The following is a 16522-nucleotide window of genomic DNA, read 5'->3' on the forward strand; positions in this document are numbered from 1 at the left end:
CACAGAAGAAATGTGTGTCGCTTACTTGTGATTTGCTGGGAAACACCCTAAAAATTGATAAATGAAAAGATTAGATTTACTGCAATCTTTACTACAACACTTAAATAAATTACAACTAGCACTGCATAATGTTGCATAGCACCAGTGTAAATACACTGGAAACACTAAATGCAGTTCTTTGGCAACTAAATGCATGTACAGACCTTAAACAGGCCAAGTAAACTTCTCAACAGCATCCAGAACTCCAATAGATACAGTTATGAAACCTTTTGTTTCAAGTTACAGCTCCTTAGGTCAAGCTCCAGTTTCATGTTCAAGAGAGAGAACTTGTTTGGCGATTCATATTACACCTCACAGAATCAGTAACTATACTTTTCGGGATTTTTCAGGGGATAGCTTGATCTTCAAGTCTGTATCAGACGTGTAAAGTCTTGTTCCCAGCATCGTCCTCCTCCCTTATCCGTGTCCTCTGGAGGTGGGACAGCTGTCAGCTGATCAGGATGACAGCGTCACTTTCAGGAACTCTGCAACAACATGATCCAAAAAGAAGTATGAGACACCCAATGCGTCATCAACACCACCATATAAAGTACGTACATGCTTTCTACAGGTACTTTACAGGGTTCAAAATTAACTTTTTCGTCCACCAGCCAAATGGCTAGTGAATGTTTAAATTCTATGGTGCTAATTTTGAACCCTGGTACTTTAGGGCATTAATAAGGGTGCTTAATTGATGTATTAGCGAACATCTCACAGTTTTTGTCATAAGTTTTCACATCTTTGACATTGATATATTGATAGTATGTATATGTGTGTATAGCTACTTGTTCAGACCGGTGAGGTTTCTCCTAACTCTTGCTACTTTGTTGTTGAGATAATCTCCTACACAGATCATCATAGTCGATTCCTATGATTCAAACCAGCCCAAAAATACATCATTATTCTCTGGACTTTCAGGTTGGCCCTGACACACAGAGAGACAATGAAGGGATGTGGGAAGAGGTTTTTTTTACCCATTCTCAGAATAAATCCACCAAAACAAGCACATTGAAAATGACAGCCTTTTCCCATGCATGCTGAACAGTTTCTTGTGTTTGGCTGTTTGCTCTCAAGAGAAACGGCTAAATATGTGCCTGGTTCATTAAATCTGTAAATTATTAGACATGTTTTCCTTAATCTTTATGATCTGCCATAAGCAGCAGCGCATTTTACTGCTGAGTTTGCAAACCGAGTCTCAGACTCTCTATTCCACAAAGTGCTGCAGCCATTTGAGGATGTGAATGTATTTCAAAGAGAGTAAGGAAGTTGTGCCCAAACATTCTCTTGGAAAGCAAAACTGACTCTGTACTACTGTATTTATAAATTGCCTCTATGTACAGCTTAGCAGTCCCTTTGTGAAATCTCCATAATAGTATCTCAATAGTATCCACTCTTTGGCCGCTGCTATATTAAACTGTGTAAAAACACATGCTGACATTTATCAGGTAGATATTTTTGTCATTGTGGGACTCCGGTTAGTTATATAGAGTTACAACCTTTTCCATACCTGTCCATTCAACATTCAATTTCATTCATACAACTCTTGAGCCACAATAAATGATTTTAACTGACAAACTAGATATACTGGTTCCAAATAACAAGTTTTAAAAGGATGACTCTTGCTCCTCAACTTGCTTTCCAAACAAGATAACTTACTGCAGTAAAAAAACAGTAGGCAGGCTAATTACATACAGATGAAATTTCATCCAGTAAGACACTAACATGTTAGCTGAGAACGCTGATCTAATTTTTGGAAGCAGAAAGAGACAAAGACGGTCATAAAATAAAATTTGTCAGTTCAGATGCTGCAAATGACTGCAATTACAGAATCTGTGTTACTGACAAAAGTAATCCTAATGACAGCAGGTCAGCCAACTCTGAAAAGGCCACTGGCAATTTTACGCTAATCTCCACAGAGAGGATGCATATTCAATTGTCAGTCGTGGATTACATTGCACTATAACACATTATTACATAATGACTCTGTAAATGAGACTACACTTCCTTAAACACTCAAGACAATCCAGAGCAGGAAAACCGGATGGCTCAGTGATAAAAAACAGCTGTGGAGAATACAGGAAGGACAGCAGAGTCAGAGTGTTAATGTCTGGTAAAATAACGATGGAAGAGCCCTGAGAGGAAAAACTGATACTTACATACTGTAAGAAAAAGAAGGAAAATGTTTCCATCTTTAACATATTCAGTTCTTTTCTACTGGTTACATCACTCAGAATTATTATTTTTTTTTTTACAAATATTTGAGGCTCTGGCTTGCAGAAAATAATAGTTTGATGGCAAACACTGCACAATGCTATACAAGTGACATCTTTTTGCCCTTGGTCATAAAATGGTCTATGCTTTTTTTAAGTAGAAGAATGGTGTCTGTTTGCAGTTAAGCCTTTTCCTGTTTCAAAACGGGAAAAATAAATAATATTTTAAAAAGTTATAAAACATTTTACGAATGCAGAACCAAAAGCCAAAGTAAGACACCGCAGTCTGGTGACGTGCTACTTTTGGTTGAGCTTTCTTGGTAGAAACAGAGTAAAAGAGGAGGCACCAACTCTTCAACAAGCACGCAAGCAAGTTGTGCATAAATTCTGCAACACAGCTTCAAAATGGACATGGTGAAATTATTACGTGACAAATGCAACTTAATATTCAGACAAAATGTTCTCCGATTACAAAAGTAAGATAAGTGATAAAGAAATAAGAGGATACAGTGTGAAGTAATCTACCACACACAGACACACACTTAAAGGTAACTACAGTTAAACTTGCACAACACATCAAGCTCAAATCAAATAACTCTTCCCAACTAACCATCATGCATTAACAAAACTTGTATGGCTCAGTTGCCTGCGTCTTAACTGAGTATCGACTGTGGCCTGTTTATTTGGAAGGCAAAACAGCAAGGAGGGAGCAATGGGGGGAGATGGGGGTGAGGGGGGTTCTTCCCAGTGCACAGCCTCAGTTTCTCTGTAATCAGCCCATCACTGGGTGTGTCTGCATAGCTCCCACCACTAATTTCATTGCTCTCAGACCACGTAAGACAGAGCCAAACCACAGCGTGGAGGAAACTCCAGTCTGCTGCCTGCTGATGACAGAGATCGGCTCATAGAAAAGGAATGAGCAGAAAACAGGGATGTATAGACAAATACGATGCTGTAGCAAAAAGGTATAAGCAAAGCAAACTGAGTTTTTCTACTCTGAAATTGTACCGTATGTGTAATGTTTCCACATTTGGTTTAAGTGATTTACTTAGGTAGGGATACATTTGGTTCTTAAAACCAGCTTGAAGCACTTTCAAGAGCTGCAACGATATAATAGTCGAATGATCCATTGACAGAAAATTTTGCAGCAATCGTCAATTTTCAAGGACGAATGACATACATTTGATGCTTCCAGCTTCTCAAATTATGAGGATGTGCTGCCTTTCTCTGTTTTATATCATTGTCAACTGAATAGGTTTGGGTTTTGGTAGGGGTTTGCTCCTCGACGCAGCGGGCCTGGGTTCGGCTCCGGCCTGCGGCCCTTTGCTGCATGTCGTTCCCCCTCTCTCTCCCCTTTCATGTCTTCATCTGTCCTGTCAAAAATAAGGACCGAAAATGCCCATAAAAATAATCTTTTAAAAAAAAAAAAAAGGTTTGGGTTTTGGACGTGACCTTGGATTCTGGGAAACTGCGAGAGACATTTTTCACTATTTTTCTAATACTTTATAGACAAAACAATCAATTAAATCGAGAAAATAATCAGCAGGTTAATCGATAATGAAAATAATCATAAGTCACAGACTTACATCTTACCCAGCAAAATCCAATAATGAAAAGGACAGATGTATTTTAAATTTCTGGCAGCAGCATAAAAGAAAAGAACTAAATAAGAAAAGAACTAAAGTTGAAAATGAAAATTTAAAAAAAATTTCCAACTCAAATTAAGTAGCAGACATGTTACACTGTACCGCCCATGCTGTTTATTTGCAAAAACACAAAAAAAGGATTGTATATAAAAGAAAATAAAAAAAAATCATCTTTCAGAAAAATCTTACCAAACCCCTTGGTTGAGGTACATCAGAGAAATTTCTATCATTTTCTATTATTCTATCTATCAATGGGGAGACATTTTCCCATGGCTGTAAAACCAATCACAGAAAGAAAAGTTCTAATCTACAACAACCATCATAATGTAAAGTGACAGAAAATATACAGTAGAGGAAAAACAGATGCGTTACTAGCTTACACACTGTCCTTGAGCAAGGCGTTTAAAGTGCCCATATTATGACAAAAACACTTTCTGGGATTTGGGGTGTTCTTTTGTGTCGCTGGTGCTACCACACACATACAAACTTTGAAAAAAATCCATCCATGCTGTTTTGAGTGAGATACAGTTTCTGAATGTGTCCTGCCTTCAGTCTCCGGGTGAGCAAAATCGGCACGGCTTGTGACGTCGCAAGCCGAAACGAGCTGGCTAACCGCAACCATTAGCTCGTAGTGTTAGCATGCTAACATTAATGCTAGCATGCTACCTCGTTCTCAATAGCAAAGCACTGCTACAACACACACACACAAGTTCACCATAATCTACGAAAGAACTACTTACATGTGCGCCCTCATTTAGAAGTCTCCCAGCTAATCCTGCCTTGTAACTGACCGAAGTTGTCGAAACAGCCTTTCTTTTACTGTCTATGGAGCTAGCTAGCTGACATGATCTACATCTGAGCTACTGAGCATGTGAAGTGCAATCAAAGATAGTACAGAAGAAGAAAAGAGGTCTCACTCTGTAGCTAAAACAGAGACCAGCTGAAAAGAGGATCTGCAGCAGTGAGAGAGAGCTGTGCAGTACAACAAAAATATGGTGTTTTTTGAAAATTAAACCATGTAAACCTATTCTGGTACCACCTTAAAATACAATTATGAACCTGAAAATGAGCATAATATGGGTGCTTTAAAACATAATCATCTACAGTACAGTATATAGGGCCCTATCTGGAAGTGATCGCGCCACTGACCATCAAAAACCTGGTCTAAGTTTGAAGACACTAAGTACAACCCTTTTGAACCATGCGCCCAGCGCACGGACCCTTTTTTCCACCGTCAAACTAGCAAAAGTGGATTTGGACACGCTCTGCATTTAAAACGCACCTGTGCCAGGCGCTTCATGCCGTGCGCTTAGATCGTTAAAATAGGGCCCAATTTCGCTCTTGTTTCAGTGATGAGAAGTCATGTTTGTACAGTGCAGCTTCCAGGTGTGAATGTGTGTGCAGCAGGGTGGGATTACAAATATGATTAAAGCATCATAACATGACTGTAAACATGCTCATACCGTTGGCAGCAGCACAACACAGAGTATCTGACGTAAGCGTCTGTCTGACTGCTCTCCTCTAGAACAGGAAAATCGTTCTGCTCTCTGAGGAACTTCTGAAGGTCCGTCAGTGGGAATCCGTCCTTTTGAAACCTCTGTTGGTGAAAAACGCAAAGAAATGCAAGCAATTGAAACAACACTTTTTTCATACTAGACTTTAGAAACTAACTCCACACTGGATTATGAAGACCGATCTACATGGAACAAACAACTAAAAAGATTTTAACATTTTAGCAGAAATCTTTTGTCTTGCAACTAATCGAATCAGCTAATTGTTGTGAGTGGAGTAATGAGAAATGTTTGCCATGGATTTCCAGTTACTAAACTTCCTTTCATGGCGTAAAAAAGATTAAAAGTTAAATTTGTGCCACAGCTTTCACTTCACTAAAACCAAACCAGAGCAGAAGTACCTTGATGGTCTCATAGGAGTCGGTGATGAGGGCGATGAAGAGCGACAGCACCATGTAGATGAACAGGGAGATGAAGGAGTAGAGGTAGGCCCGGCTGAAGAGCCACACCAAAGTGTTTTTGTCCTTCAGCTGGGCGAAGGTGGTAAACATGTCGTCTCCGTTCAACAAGGAGAAGAGGCACTCCGCCACACGACTCAGGCCCTCAAACTAGAGACATTAAGAGGGGACGGAAGATTGGATGAAAGTTGCAAATGCTATAAACGGCTAGCAAGATCAAACGGAGGAGTTTTGAGATAATGAACAGAATAGCAAAGCAGAAAATATATATTTCTGCTACGCAAACAATTTTTCTAATATCTGATTTTTGCTTGTGAATTACTGGATGTTTTTACATCTTCAGGCATCTATAAAGTTTTCACACAAAAATAAAACCCACACTGGTTGAGCACTGGGTGACATTTACAACCTTTGACGAGGGGTCGTAAGACGTAGCTGCATTTTAAAGCGGTCACAAGTAGGTCTCCAACAATTAGTTTCATGATCAATTAATTCCCATCATTAGTTTCAAATGCCTGAGGTGAGGTTATCAAATTAGTTTGTTTCATCCACTTAACACTCTGAAACCTAAAAAAACAAAACACTTTAAGAGCTAAATATATTTATAAGACAAAACAGTCCTCACAAGTGAGAAGCTGGAAGTATGGTATGGAATTATTCAAATAGTTGCTTATCGACTCACTGATTAATCGAATAATCATTTCCGATCTAGTAACAAGCCAAGTACGAGAAGAAGTGTGTTCAAGTAAACAAAATGTACAGCCAGTTTAAAAACACACTGTGCCTGTATGTACATTTTCCAACAAGCATCTTTTGACTTTAGATTTGACATAATTTTACAACAAAAAAAAAAATCTCCTTACAGAGATAGGCTTACAAAGAAGGAGGAGGAGGTGCTGAAGACCGACAGAAGCATGATGGTTGATAGTTACATAGGTGGAATGATAAAAGAAAGACAAACAAAAAGACAGATGGCTAAAAAGGGAGAGCCTGAAAGCCAGACACTAACATTATGAAAGAAGCCAATTTCCCCCAGAATGTGATAACATCTAAAAACAACATCCCACTGCGACGATATGGATTACAGCACTTGAAGACGTGTGGGATGGCAAGTCCTCGAACATCCTCTGTTTATTCCTTCAGTAAATACACAGAGGATCTTGGAGGGGTTGATAGCACACTACAGGGGACTCCTCCAGCCACCGCAATGGAAATATCGTGACCAAGTCTCAGTTGACTGAAACGATGGACAAACAGGGAACTAAAAACCTGTTTTACGTCAACTGCAGGCATAGCAGCATCGCAGGTCATCACTTTCACTGAAACTGAAATTAATGTGACAGTAATGTTATACATAACATAAACTTTTCTTGTAGGGTTGGACATGGAAGCATAAGTGCATTTAACAACTAATTTTAACTGTGCACCATTTACGAATACAATCTGTTCTTTATAATAATTAAAAGCAGTAAAAGAAAATTTGATTTTTTTTTATTTTATTGGATATGATTCTTAAACTATAGTCTATTAATTAACCAAGAGTATGTGATCCTTAAGTAAACTGACACACTTCAAATCAGTCCACAACTTATTTACAGTAGTTACTCCTCTTCATTTAATATTATCTATATATTATTACATTTGGTCAGTGGGACGTCAGTTCGCCCCGGGGCGGTGATCTCAGTCTATCTCACAGCTGTCTCTCCTACAGTACGAGCACTGCCTTGTTTAGACGCCCACTGCTGCTTGGACTTCCGTAAATAATTTATCCTAACGGGCGAGGACCGCTTATTATAATCCCTGATGGGACTTGCTGTCCAAGGACCTCCCAGTTAAGGTGACCGTCTGAGTTGAAGCTGTGGGTCTCCCCTTTCCAAATGTCCCCTGATTGCAGTAAAAATAACTGTTGACTTTGTGTTTTCAGAGCATAGAAAAACAATACCGTTACATTTACCGTTATTTTCTGTTTCTCACTTTCTAATCTATTGTAACGTGCAGGTTTTGCTATGTTGTGTGAACTTCAAAAGTGTGGTAAACTTTCTCCATTTGGGGCAGTTGATCGGATTGTTTTATGGTAACTTAGGAGTTTAAAATGCTGATCATGACACCCCCGGTTTGAGTCCTGCAGAGGACTTTTGTTGCATGTCATCCCATTTTCTCTCCCCTTTTATTCCCTTACACCTCTACGCTGTCCTCTGTCTGATAAAAGGGGAAATCAATCCCACAAAAATACGTAAAATGTGGTTGTTTCTATCAGAGACTAGGGTGTGTGTGTGTGCGTGTGTGTGTGCACGCATGGGCGCATGAATGTGGAAATAACTCCCAGTTTAAGATGTTCAAAATGTGGTCGTAGGGACAGAAATCTGCTCTAATTGACGCTTGAGGTTTCAAGGAGAAGACCCATACTGACATCTAGTGGTTGTAATGGGGAAGACATTTTTTCAGTTTTTTCAATTTGCAGAAAATAATGTTGACACAGCAATTCAAAAGCTAAATAACCGTGGGAGGAAGTCTGATATGTTTCTCCCACTTTAAGCTTTTGATAAAACCTTTAAGGATGACATCTATAATCACCTGTATTATTACTTTTTAAAAGGTGCCCTGCTGCACATATTTCATTACTTTGTGGTAATGTCTGAAGTTCTACCATGAACTAACATTTTTTGTGGAAAAAATGCCTTGGCTACCTTGTTTCAAGCCATTCTAGCGTGGTATAGAAATCCTGCAGGAAGACTCAGCTCGATTTGTGCCAGTTCTCATTAATATTCAACGAGCTAAGCTGCTTGACTCTGATTGGCTAACAGCTAGCCAATGAGAGCCTGGCTATTAGCATCCTTTACCCAGCACAACTGGGCGAGCTCATGAATAGTAATGAGCTCAGGCAACACCACGTCAGACTGACCAGCTTTTGTAATTGGCCTGATTTCTCCGCTTATTTCTTTTCAGTGGCTAGAGCTGACAGAGGAGGTAACAGTTCATTTTCACATTCACCACATAAACACATATGGACCTAACATATTTCAAAAAATACAAGTAAAAACGGTTGTGTGTGACAGGGCACCTTTAAAAAGGGTAAACATGGTACAGCACACCTGTATTCATTAACTGTGATGCATGTTTACATTTTGAATCATTTAGAACAGATTTTGTACACAGTATTCAGTAAGTGAATTGAGCGAATGACCAAATTGACTCCAGTGAGCATTCATGGTACTTTAGCTTGTGTTCAATCACAGAATGCTGTTTCAGCCAATTTATGTGCACACACCTAAATGTTTTGGGAACTCCTAATGCAACCTTTTTCTTGTGGCCTCAGCAGTTCTTTCAGGAAGGGCGAAGTCACGAAAAAGAGCCTTAACAGTTCCCCTAATTTCCATAACCCTGAGAATAATATTCAGTGCAGGCATTCAGACTGTTTGAATGACTGAACTGCCCCACCATAACTTCACTTCTCTAATCTCTGACCCTGAGGCTTCCACATCCTCTGCTCTCACCACACCAGTTAAGAGAGTTACCTTCTCGTGGTATGGCCCCAGTACGATCCACCCGCAGAAGGTGTAGCCAAGGTAGATCATGCCGGCACAGCAGCAGAAACGCAGGACCTTGGGGAAGGCTGCTTGCATGGTTAAAATCAACACCTAGACACAAAGGAAGCATGGAGACATAAAAGTAATTGGTAAACGAATCATGAGAGAATGTGGAAAGACATTTGATTAGGGTAGAGAGGGGTGGAATAAGGTTCACAGACTCACATTGTATTTCTGGAAGTATCCCAGGTACCTGATCACGCCGACCCACACCAATAATGTGGACGTTCCCAGGAAGATACTGCATACATCATAACTGGTCAGACTCTACAGGAGAGGAAAACACAATTACAAAGAGCACTGAGAAAACTGTTGGAAATCAGGCCTCAGTAAAGCCCTGAAGGATTAGCTAATATTTAGTTTTAAACCCCAGCCTCTGGTGCACTGACTAGGTTGAAACAGGGTCAGGAGTTACACTTTAAGTTAACTTAAAGCTACATAACGGTATCAATGATTTTACTGTAACAAGCAGGTCATTTGTGGTAAACTGTGACACGAGCTGCATGAATTATTTTTATTAGGGCTTAAAGTACAATGTGGAACTGCAACAGAGGAACGTCCTATCAACTGTTAACTCATGGATGACATAATGTGACAATTTAGCTTTTATCTCATAACACGAATACCTTACTGAGAACATTGTATTCAAGTTTTGTAAGTCTAAATCGAAACTTCTTTCTACTGTAGATACATTTAGTCAATTTGCATTGTTCCCCTCTGCTACCAGATTTCAGTACCTTGCATCCTTATATAGTACCACTCCAATCAGATACTGTAGTGGCAAAATTAATTAATGTTGTGCAACGGTGAAAAAAACCTTGCGCTGCAACTACACACCAAACAATGGCTCTGATTTCTTCTATCAAAACAGAACACATGCGCAGCAGCTCAAAAAACAGAAACAGAGTAAGCTAGATTTGTCAAAATAAAGACCTAACGTGTAATGTAATATTCAACACCTTTTGTTCAATACAGTGTGCATTAACAGCACACTGTAATAAAATAAAAATGTTAACATTTTTGTTAAATTTTTTTTAGTTAACTTTGGCTCCTACAGATGCTTTTATAAAAAGAAATTTCGTTCAAAGAGTCATCCAGTTGTTTTTGTTATTATAATTATTATTATTATTAAACAAAAGCCTCAGTTAGGGGGGAGTGTATATAAGGGAAAAGTTTTGTTTCTACCTCTGTCAAGCTTGGGTTAAACACTTTACAGTGTCAACATTAAAACCTTTAACTCCAAAGTCCACCAGACACTAAGACACTCCCAGAATTGTATTTAAGATAATTTTTTGGGCATTTTTGGCCTTTACTTTTGAGAGGACAGATGAAGACATGAAAGGGGGAGAGAGAGGGGGAAATCACATGCAGCAAAGGGCCGCAGGTCGGAGTCAAACCCTGGCCCGCTGTGTCGAGGAGTAAACCTCTATATATGGGCGCCCGCTCTACCACCTGAGCTATCCGGGCGCCCCAGAATTGTATTTCTTAATTACTTCATAAATCACAGGACATAAAATCAAAGGTGACGCATTCACATTTCTATGAAGCCTACTGCTTAAAACCTTTGGTTTCATTCTTTTCATTTTACCTAATCTTGTTTTAGGTTTATTTGAGATATGACGTAGTAATCCAAGTCAGTTTTAGGCCCGATACAGTAACCTTCTCTCTAAGACAGAAGTACATGATTCAGTTTACCTTTGCTTGTATTTCCATCTTTAGTATGGATCCAATTATGGCCAAGAGGTCGCTGACGATGACCAGCACATACCAGCCGTTCAGGAACTCCTTCTGGTCATCCTCACACACTTTACGGTTGTAGTTCTCGTGGAAGAATCTGGAGAATCTCTTAAAATACACAAATGCAAGTTCAGTCTCTCATAGATCTACATCACAGTATCAAATTGATGAGTTAATGTGTACATGTGATATAGATGGCATTTTAGATATTGTATTCCCACATGTGATATTGTATTGTATTGATATACTGTACAGTGGGAGGCTGAACAGCTGACCTGGAGTAACCTGACAGCCAGCACGATGGAGCGGGTGCACAGCACAGCTGACGTGAGGCAAACAAGAATGACGAAGCCGTCAAACACCAGAAGATAGTGTGTGTTCTTCTGAGCTGAAACAGAGACAAAGTGTGTGTGTGTGTGTGTGTGTGTGTGTGCGTGGGGGGGGGGTTATCTTTTACATAACTCCCTCACACTCATTACGGATAACTACTACCAGTTTACAGGAAAATGCCTCAAACAGTCAACAGTAAAAGGCATTTGTATTTTTCAGGGTCAAATAGTTTTGTTTATAGGTTTTCAGAAAAATACAGAACATGTGGGATTTGGTGAACGTGCACTGCTTAAAAAATAATGATAGATAATCACATATTTACAGGTGACCTACCACATACCAGTGTGAAAGTTTTCAATATTAATGACATAACATGCATATATTAGATTACTTATTCTACTTCATTTCCTCATGAGGGTTTTTCCTTTAAACTTTATTCCAATAATATGCATATGTAAATATAACAAATATGCATATGTGTGCTAACTTCTGTCTGCACTCTAGAATAGCCAAATTGTACAAACAGCTCTTATAATCCCATAATCTGTCCTGTTTTTGCCTTTTATGTATGTTTATACTTGTTTTAATTTGTTTTCTCCATTAGGTTAGACAACTACACCTTACCTGTCCCAGATATCTTCCAGTCTCGACATGCACAGCTCTGAGTGTCTATGTCCAAGAATATTTTCACCTTTCCACTGTGACACTGGTTGTCAAATGTTATCTAGGGGACAAGGCCGAAGAAAAGAAGTAGTTGTATTATCATGGAATGCTGTGTGGGCAATACAGTTCAACAATTTGTACAGTTTCTCTCTTATCTGTGGTTTATATGATCAAACACTTGTAAGATTGGTTTATGGAAGTTGTCCGCACTACACCTCTCAATAATGGAAAGTATCAAATTGTTCACCTGGATTTTACCTGCTTATGTACACTTCATTTCATAATGACTACACTATATAGAGAATATGGCTGAACCATACCGTAACGTTGAACAAGTAGCAATCAGGTAACTCCCGTGAACGCACCGTCTGTAGGTTAATTCCCTTCAGCTGGAAGGTTATTTTGATGTCAACCAGCCTGAAAGCAAAATGAAAGATTTTAATGTAGATCAGAGAAAAGTAAATGATGTGCATTAGCTGCAGCCACATACAGTACACTGTACTAGTATAGTAGCATGTGTATACCTGTAAAAGTCCAGATCAAAAAATGATGAATTCTGGGTTTTCCATTGGTCTGCAGTCTTTGGATCATGCGACATGCAAACTATAAGAGGAGATAAATGAGTGAGAAAATGAACACCGTCACTGAGATCTTATTTTGCCCCAAAGGTACGTTGTTTCTCATAATATTGATTATTTAGTAATTCAGTTCCTACTGTACTGATATTTGAAAGTAAAAAAGAAAAAAATGACAATTTACTAGCACAAAAAAGAAAGCAACCCTGACTGAAATTTTTACAGCACATTTTAAAGAGGTAAACTTCACTGGTAATTAAATAAGCATCAATACCATGAAAAACACAAATATAACAAATGTAAAATGAATCTGAATTCTTGCATGCATTGTGTGTCTTGAATTCACTTTTTTTTTTTATACATGCAATCGGAAAATGTATATTCCTTTAAAACACCTACAGACAGTGGTGGAGAGTAACTAAGTACATTTACTTAAGTACTGTCCTAAGTACAATTTTGAGGTACTTTACTTAAGTATTTCCATTTTCTGTTACGTTGTACTTGTATTCCACTAAATTTCAGACACAAATATTGTACCATTTACTCCAACACATTTATTTGACACCTTTAGTTACTTTGCAGATGTAGATTATTAATACAAAATATACATCAACTAACAGATTATAGAGAAAGATAAATGTTTATTCATCCCACAAATTATGCAGCAGTAACGTTATATAAAGTAGTTAAAATAGGCACCACCTTCGTCAGCTGCAACATTAAAGTAATGAACACATCAATGTATCAATACGTATGATTCAATGATACAGTATATAGGCTACATTATTCTGAAATGAGCCATTTTGCGTACTTTAAGTAAATTGTGATAAATTGTGCTAATACATTTGTACTTTCACTTGAGTAAAATTTTGAATGCATGTCGACTTTTACTTGTAAGAGAGTATTACTACACCCCAGGTTTTGCTACTTTTACTTAAGTAAAAAGGTACTTCTTCCACCACTGAATACAGGTGATCAAGTTTGCAATTCATCATGTACTGTGACATAAAACGTGTGCAACATACTCTAAATTACAGGGGTATTCTAAAGCAAATAAAAATATTGACAACAGAACAACAATAAAGTTTCCTCTTACCTGTCTCCAGCTGGGCGTCTATATCATTGACCTCATCTGAGGGCTCCATGCTGCCTCTCTTGTAGTACTGTTTACAGATGACGAGAGACAGCAGCTTGCCGTCTTTTTCCTCACCGTAACCAATGGAACCCACAGAGAGCCGGCCCAACTGGCTGTACTATAAATATCAGAAGCCTCAGTTAAAACAAACTGTCCTGGGGTGATTTACATAATGTTGGAGAGAAGCTGCAAACTGCCGTATTAAACAAAAACACAAAGCCTGGTCAACTGAATAAAATATAGCAGTTCCCTTAGCAACCCTGTTTCACAGGATTAAAATGTAAGCTAAATGCTAAGAGTTTATATCATAATGACTACTCTTCCATGAACATTAGTGTCACAGTTTTGAGTGTTACTCGGGTTATGCGTTTACATGGAAGATGATAAATGTGGTTATTCTAATACCCGTCTACATTATCATAACAGTGTTCACCTGACTGTCTGCGTGCAGGTCTTATTTATACAGTCTATGGTGTCAATGGGGCTCGATTCCTCGAGGATACAGGCTTATCCGTGTTACTATGACCATGATAGGATGGATAATTATTTATTTGACACACTTGCCTCACATCAGCAAGAGTTGCTGAAGGTAATTAAACACAAATGTAATGTGCAAAGTGTCTGTTAATACACAGAAGTTGTCAACATGCAAATCTTTCCCCATCTCTCCCACATGACATGAACGCTACATTACAAACATGACTTTCCTTTCTTTTTTTCAAAGCAGTGGTAAGTGCTATAGCAGGGTGTGTGGGTGAGTAAGGTGAGGGGGTCCAACTTGCCTGATCCAGGACATAAAACAGACTGTCGTAAACACTTTGTTGGGTGTAGACAGCAACACTGTAGTCGTCCTCATCCACCCCACCGTAGTCCTTCAGGAAAAGGTTTTTGAGGGCCATCGTGTTCTCCTCCTTATAGGACACCACCAGCTGGTTGTTGAGGCCGAACAGGATGAGCTACGGAGGAAACAACGGGGAACATTTATGTTTCATGTAGATACTTCGTGAAGGAAACTAACTACATTTAATCCTGTTTAGCATTTACACTTTTTGGAATATTTTCAAAGCCAACTGAGTAACATTTTTTCCGTGAAAATGATTTTTTTTACTTAAATCATTAGAGATTGCAGCATGTTGTCCATTTCATTTTGTAATTTCCAATTTCTTCACTTACAACACAGATTTGGACTTTGTCTTCTCAGCATTTTAAAGATCGCATAAAACAATTTATCTCCTAGCTAGTAACTTTTAAAGAAGTAAAATATTGATTGATTGATTGTCTGTTTTGTTTTTTGTTTACTTTTGTCCACTACTGAAACAACAAAATCATTTTCCAGTGCAACGTCAGACCAAATAAGTACCAATTCTAGCTTTATAGCAGCGGGAGGGGGAGCAAGGTTCAGATGTATGGGAGGGGTTCACTCCTTTCATCATCTTCCGTTGATGAAAACAACAAACTCAGATTATGTAGGACCCTGTGTGTCAAAATCTGTCCACTCCACAGAAGTCATCAATACTTTTTTACTGCAGTAGTCTACATGCCTTGGGCAGATTACATTTCCAGCTCCAGGGAGCATGTTTCTGGGTGGATCTTCTTTCCTAATCTACATTAACATCAATCCCAACTGTACATACTTGTGTGGTGATCATGACGATTTTCAGAATCTGCACAACAAGTTTCCAGGGTAATTGTCTTCGGGCCCGGTACTTTTCACACGGGCTCATGAAGTAATACTGCAGGTCATCTCTCAGGTTATCCTCTTTGATAATGTCTTGGGTTGAGACAGAGCTGAAAAAAGTAAAGTTATAAAAGTAAAGAGAAAAGTTATAACACAATGTAATATCGTGCAAAAAAAAGTATGATGAGGCCAGGATACAGCACTATGGATGAAAGAAAAAACAGAAGTGAAAGCAGATATTTCATGATAATTTACTTGAGCAATAGTCATCTCTCACAGGAAGGACTGCATGTACTGAGTACACTGCATGCTTTCATGGTGCTGCCTGGGTTTGAGTCCAAGGTTAACTCAGGGAGTGCACTTTCAATATTTTCCCAACAGTGTGTCGCCCACAAGCGCCCCTGAGTACAACTTTTACAGTTGTGGAAAATGAACCTTACTAATTTTACAGTTATTTTCAGTGTTCAATGTGTCTGGTCCTGTCATTCTTACTGACAGAAACCAGGCAACATGTAAACAGGCTTTATGTTCATTTTGGCAACTAAATCAGCTGTTTTCGTTTAACCTACAAATTAGATTTCAGAAACATCCATTTTATACTATTTAATACTTGTCTAACACATGCCCCCCCTAAGGAAGTTTTGAACCCGTCATTAAAAATAAAAGTAACGTACCTAATTGAATTGCTCCGGTCCAGATATCGAACCAATAATTCCATTATTGATTATCCACGTGGACACAGCACTTAATAGAGTACGTAGTTGCCAAACAGACACACACTCACAGCAGAGAAAAGTCTCTTCTTCAGCTGGGTTTTCTGTGACACTACGCACCTTCCAGTCAGCCAATCAGGAAATGAGTTTCAGGCGGCGCAAAGGTTTCCAATCTAGGGCCCGTGAGCCACCAGGGGTCACCGAGTGGATCGAAATGGTTCCAACGGTAAGAAACTAAAT

General features: G+C 38.8%; 1 protein-coding gene and 1 long non-coding RNA gene across 3 annotated transcripts; one reads left to right on the forward strand and one right to left on the reverse strand.

Moving 5' to 3' along the window:
* Positions 1-70: 70 nt before the first annotated feature.
* Positions 71-16422, reverse strand: mcoln2 (mucolipin TRP cation channel 2). 2 transcript variants are annotated; one of them, XM_078258879.1, is made up of 14 exons: positions 16244-16422; positions 15526-15679; positions 14674-14847; positions 13853-14009; positions 12706-12784; positions 12502-12598; positions 12143-12242; positions 11464-11576; positions 11147-11296; positions 9617-9718; positions 9380-9502; positions 5808-6014; positions 5359-5492; positions 71-524 (listed from the first exon to the last, which is right to left on the reverse strand). In XM_078258879.1, the coding sequence occupies exons 1-14, from the start codon at positions 16285-16287 to the stop codon at positions 488-490; spliced, it is 1671 nt and encodes a 556-aa protein (XP_078115005.1). In that variant the 5' UTR covers positions 16288-16422; the 3' UTR covers positions 71-487. The 2 variants fall into 2 exon arrangements, with proteins under 2 accessions (XP_078115005.1, XP_078115007.1); XM_078258881.1 differs by lacking the exons at positions 15526-15679; positions 16244-16422 and having other exon boundaries at positions 13853-14004; positions 14674-14838.
* On the forward strand, positions 521-12956 carry LOC144523367 (uncharacterized). Its single transcript, XR_013502493.1, has 3 exons — positions 521-589; positions 11444-11592; positions 12123-12956. It is a non-coding gene; the product is annotated as an uncharacterized LOC144523367 (long non-coding RNA).
* Positions 16423-16522: the final 100 nt, after the last annotated feature.

Source organism: Sander vitreus, chromosome 9 (genome assembly GCF_031162955.1).
Source record: "Sander vitreus isolate 19-12246 chromosome 9, sanVit1, whole genome shotgun sequence".
NCBI lineage: Eukaryota > Metazoa > Chordata > Actinopteri > Perciformes > Percidae > Sander > Sander vitreus.

What these genes read in the sequence shown, in the direction of transcription:
- mcoln2 (XM_078258879.1), bottom strand. Translation starts at nt 16,287, where the DNA reads ATGGAATTATTGGTTCGATATCTGGACCGGAGCAATTCAATTAG. An exon ending in GACCGGAGCAATTCAATTAG is followed by an intron (nt 15,680 to 16,243) that starts GTACGTTACTTT and finishes TACTTTTTTCAG; the next exon opens with CTCTGTCTCAACCCAAGACA. An exon ending in GATACTTCCAGAAATACAAT is followed by an intron (nt 9,503 to 9,616) that starts GTGAGTCTGTGA and finishes CTTTGTGTCTAG; the next exon opens with GTGTTGATTTTAACCATGCA.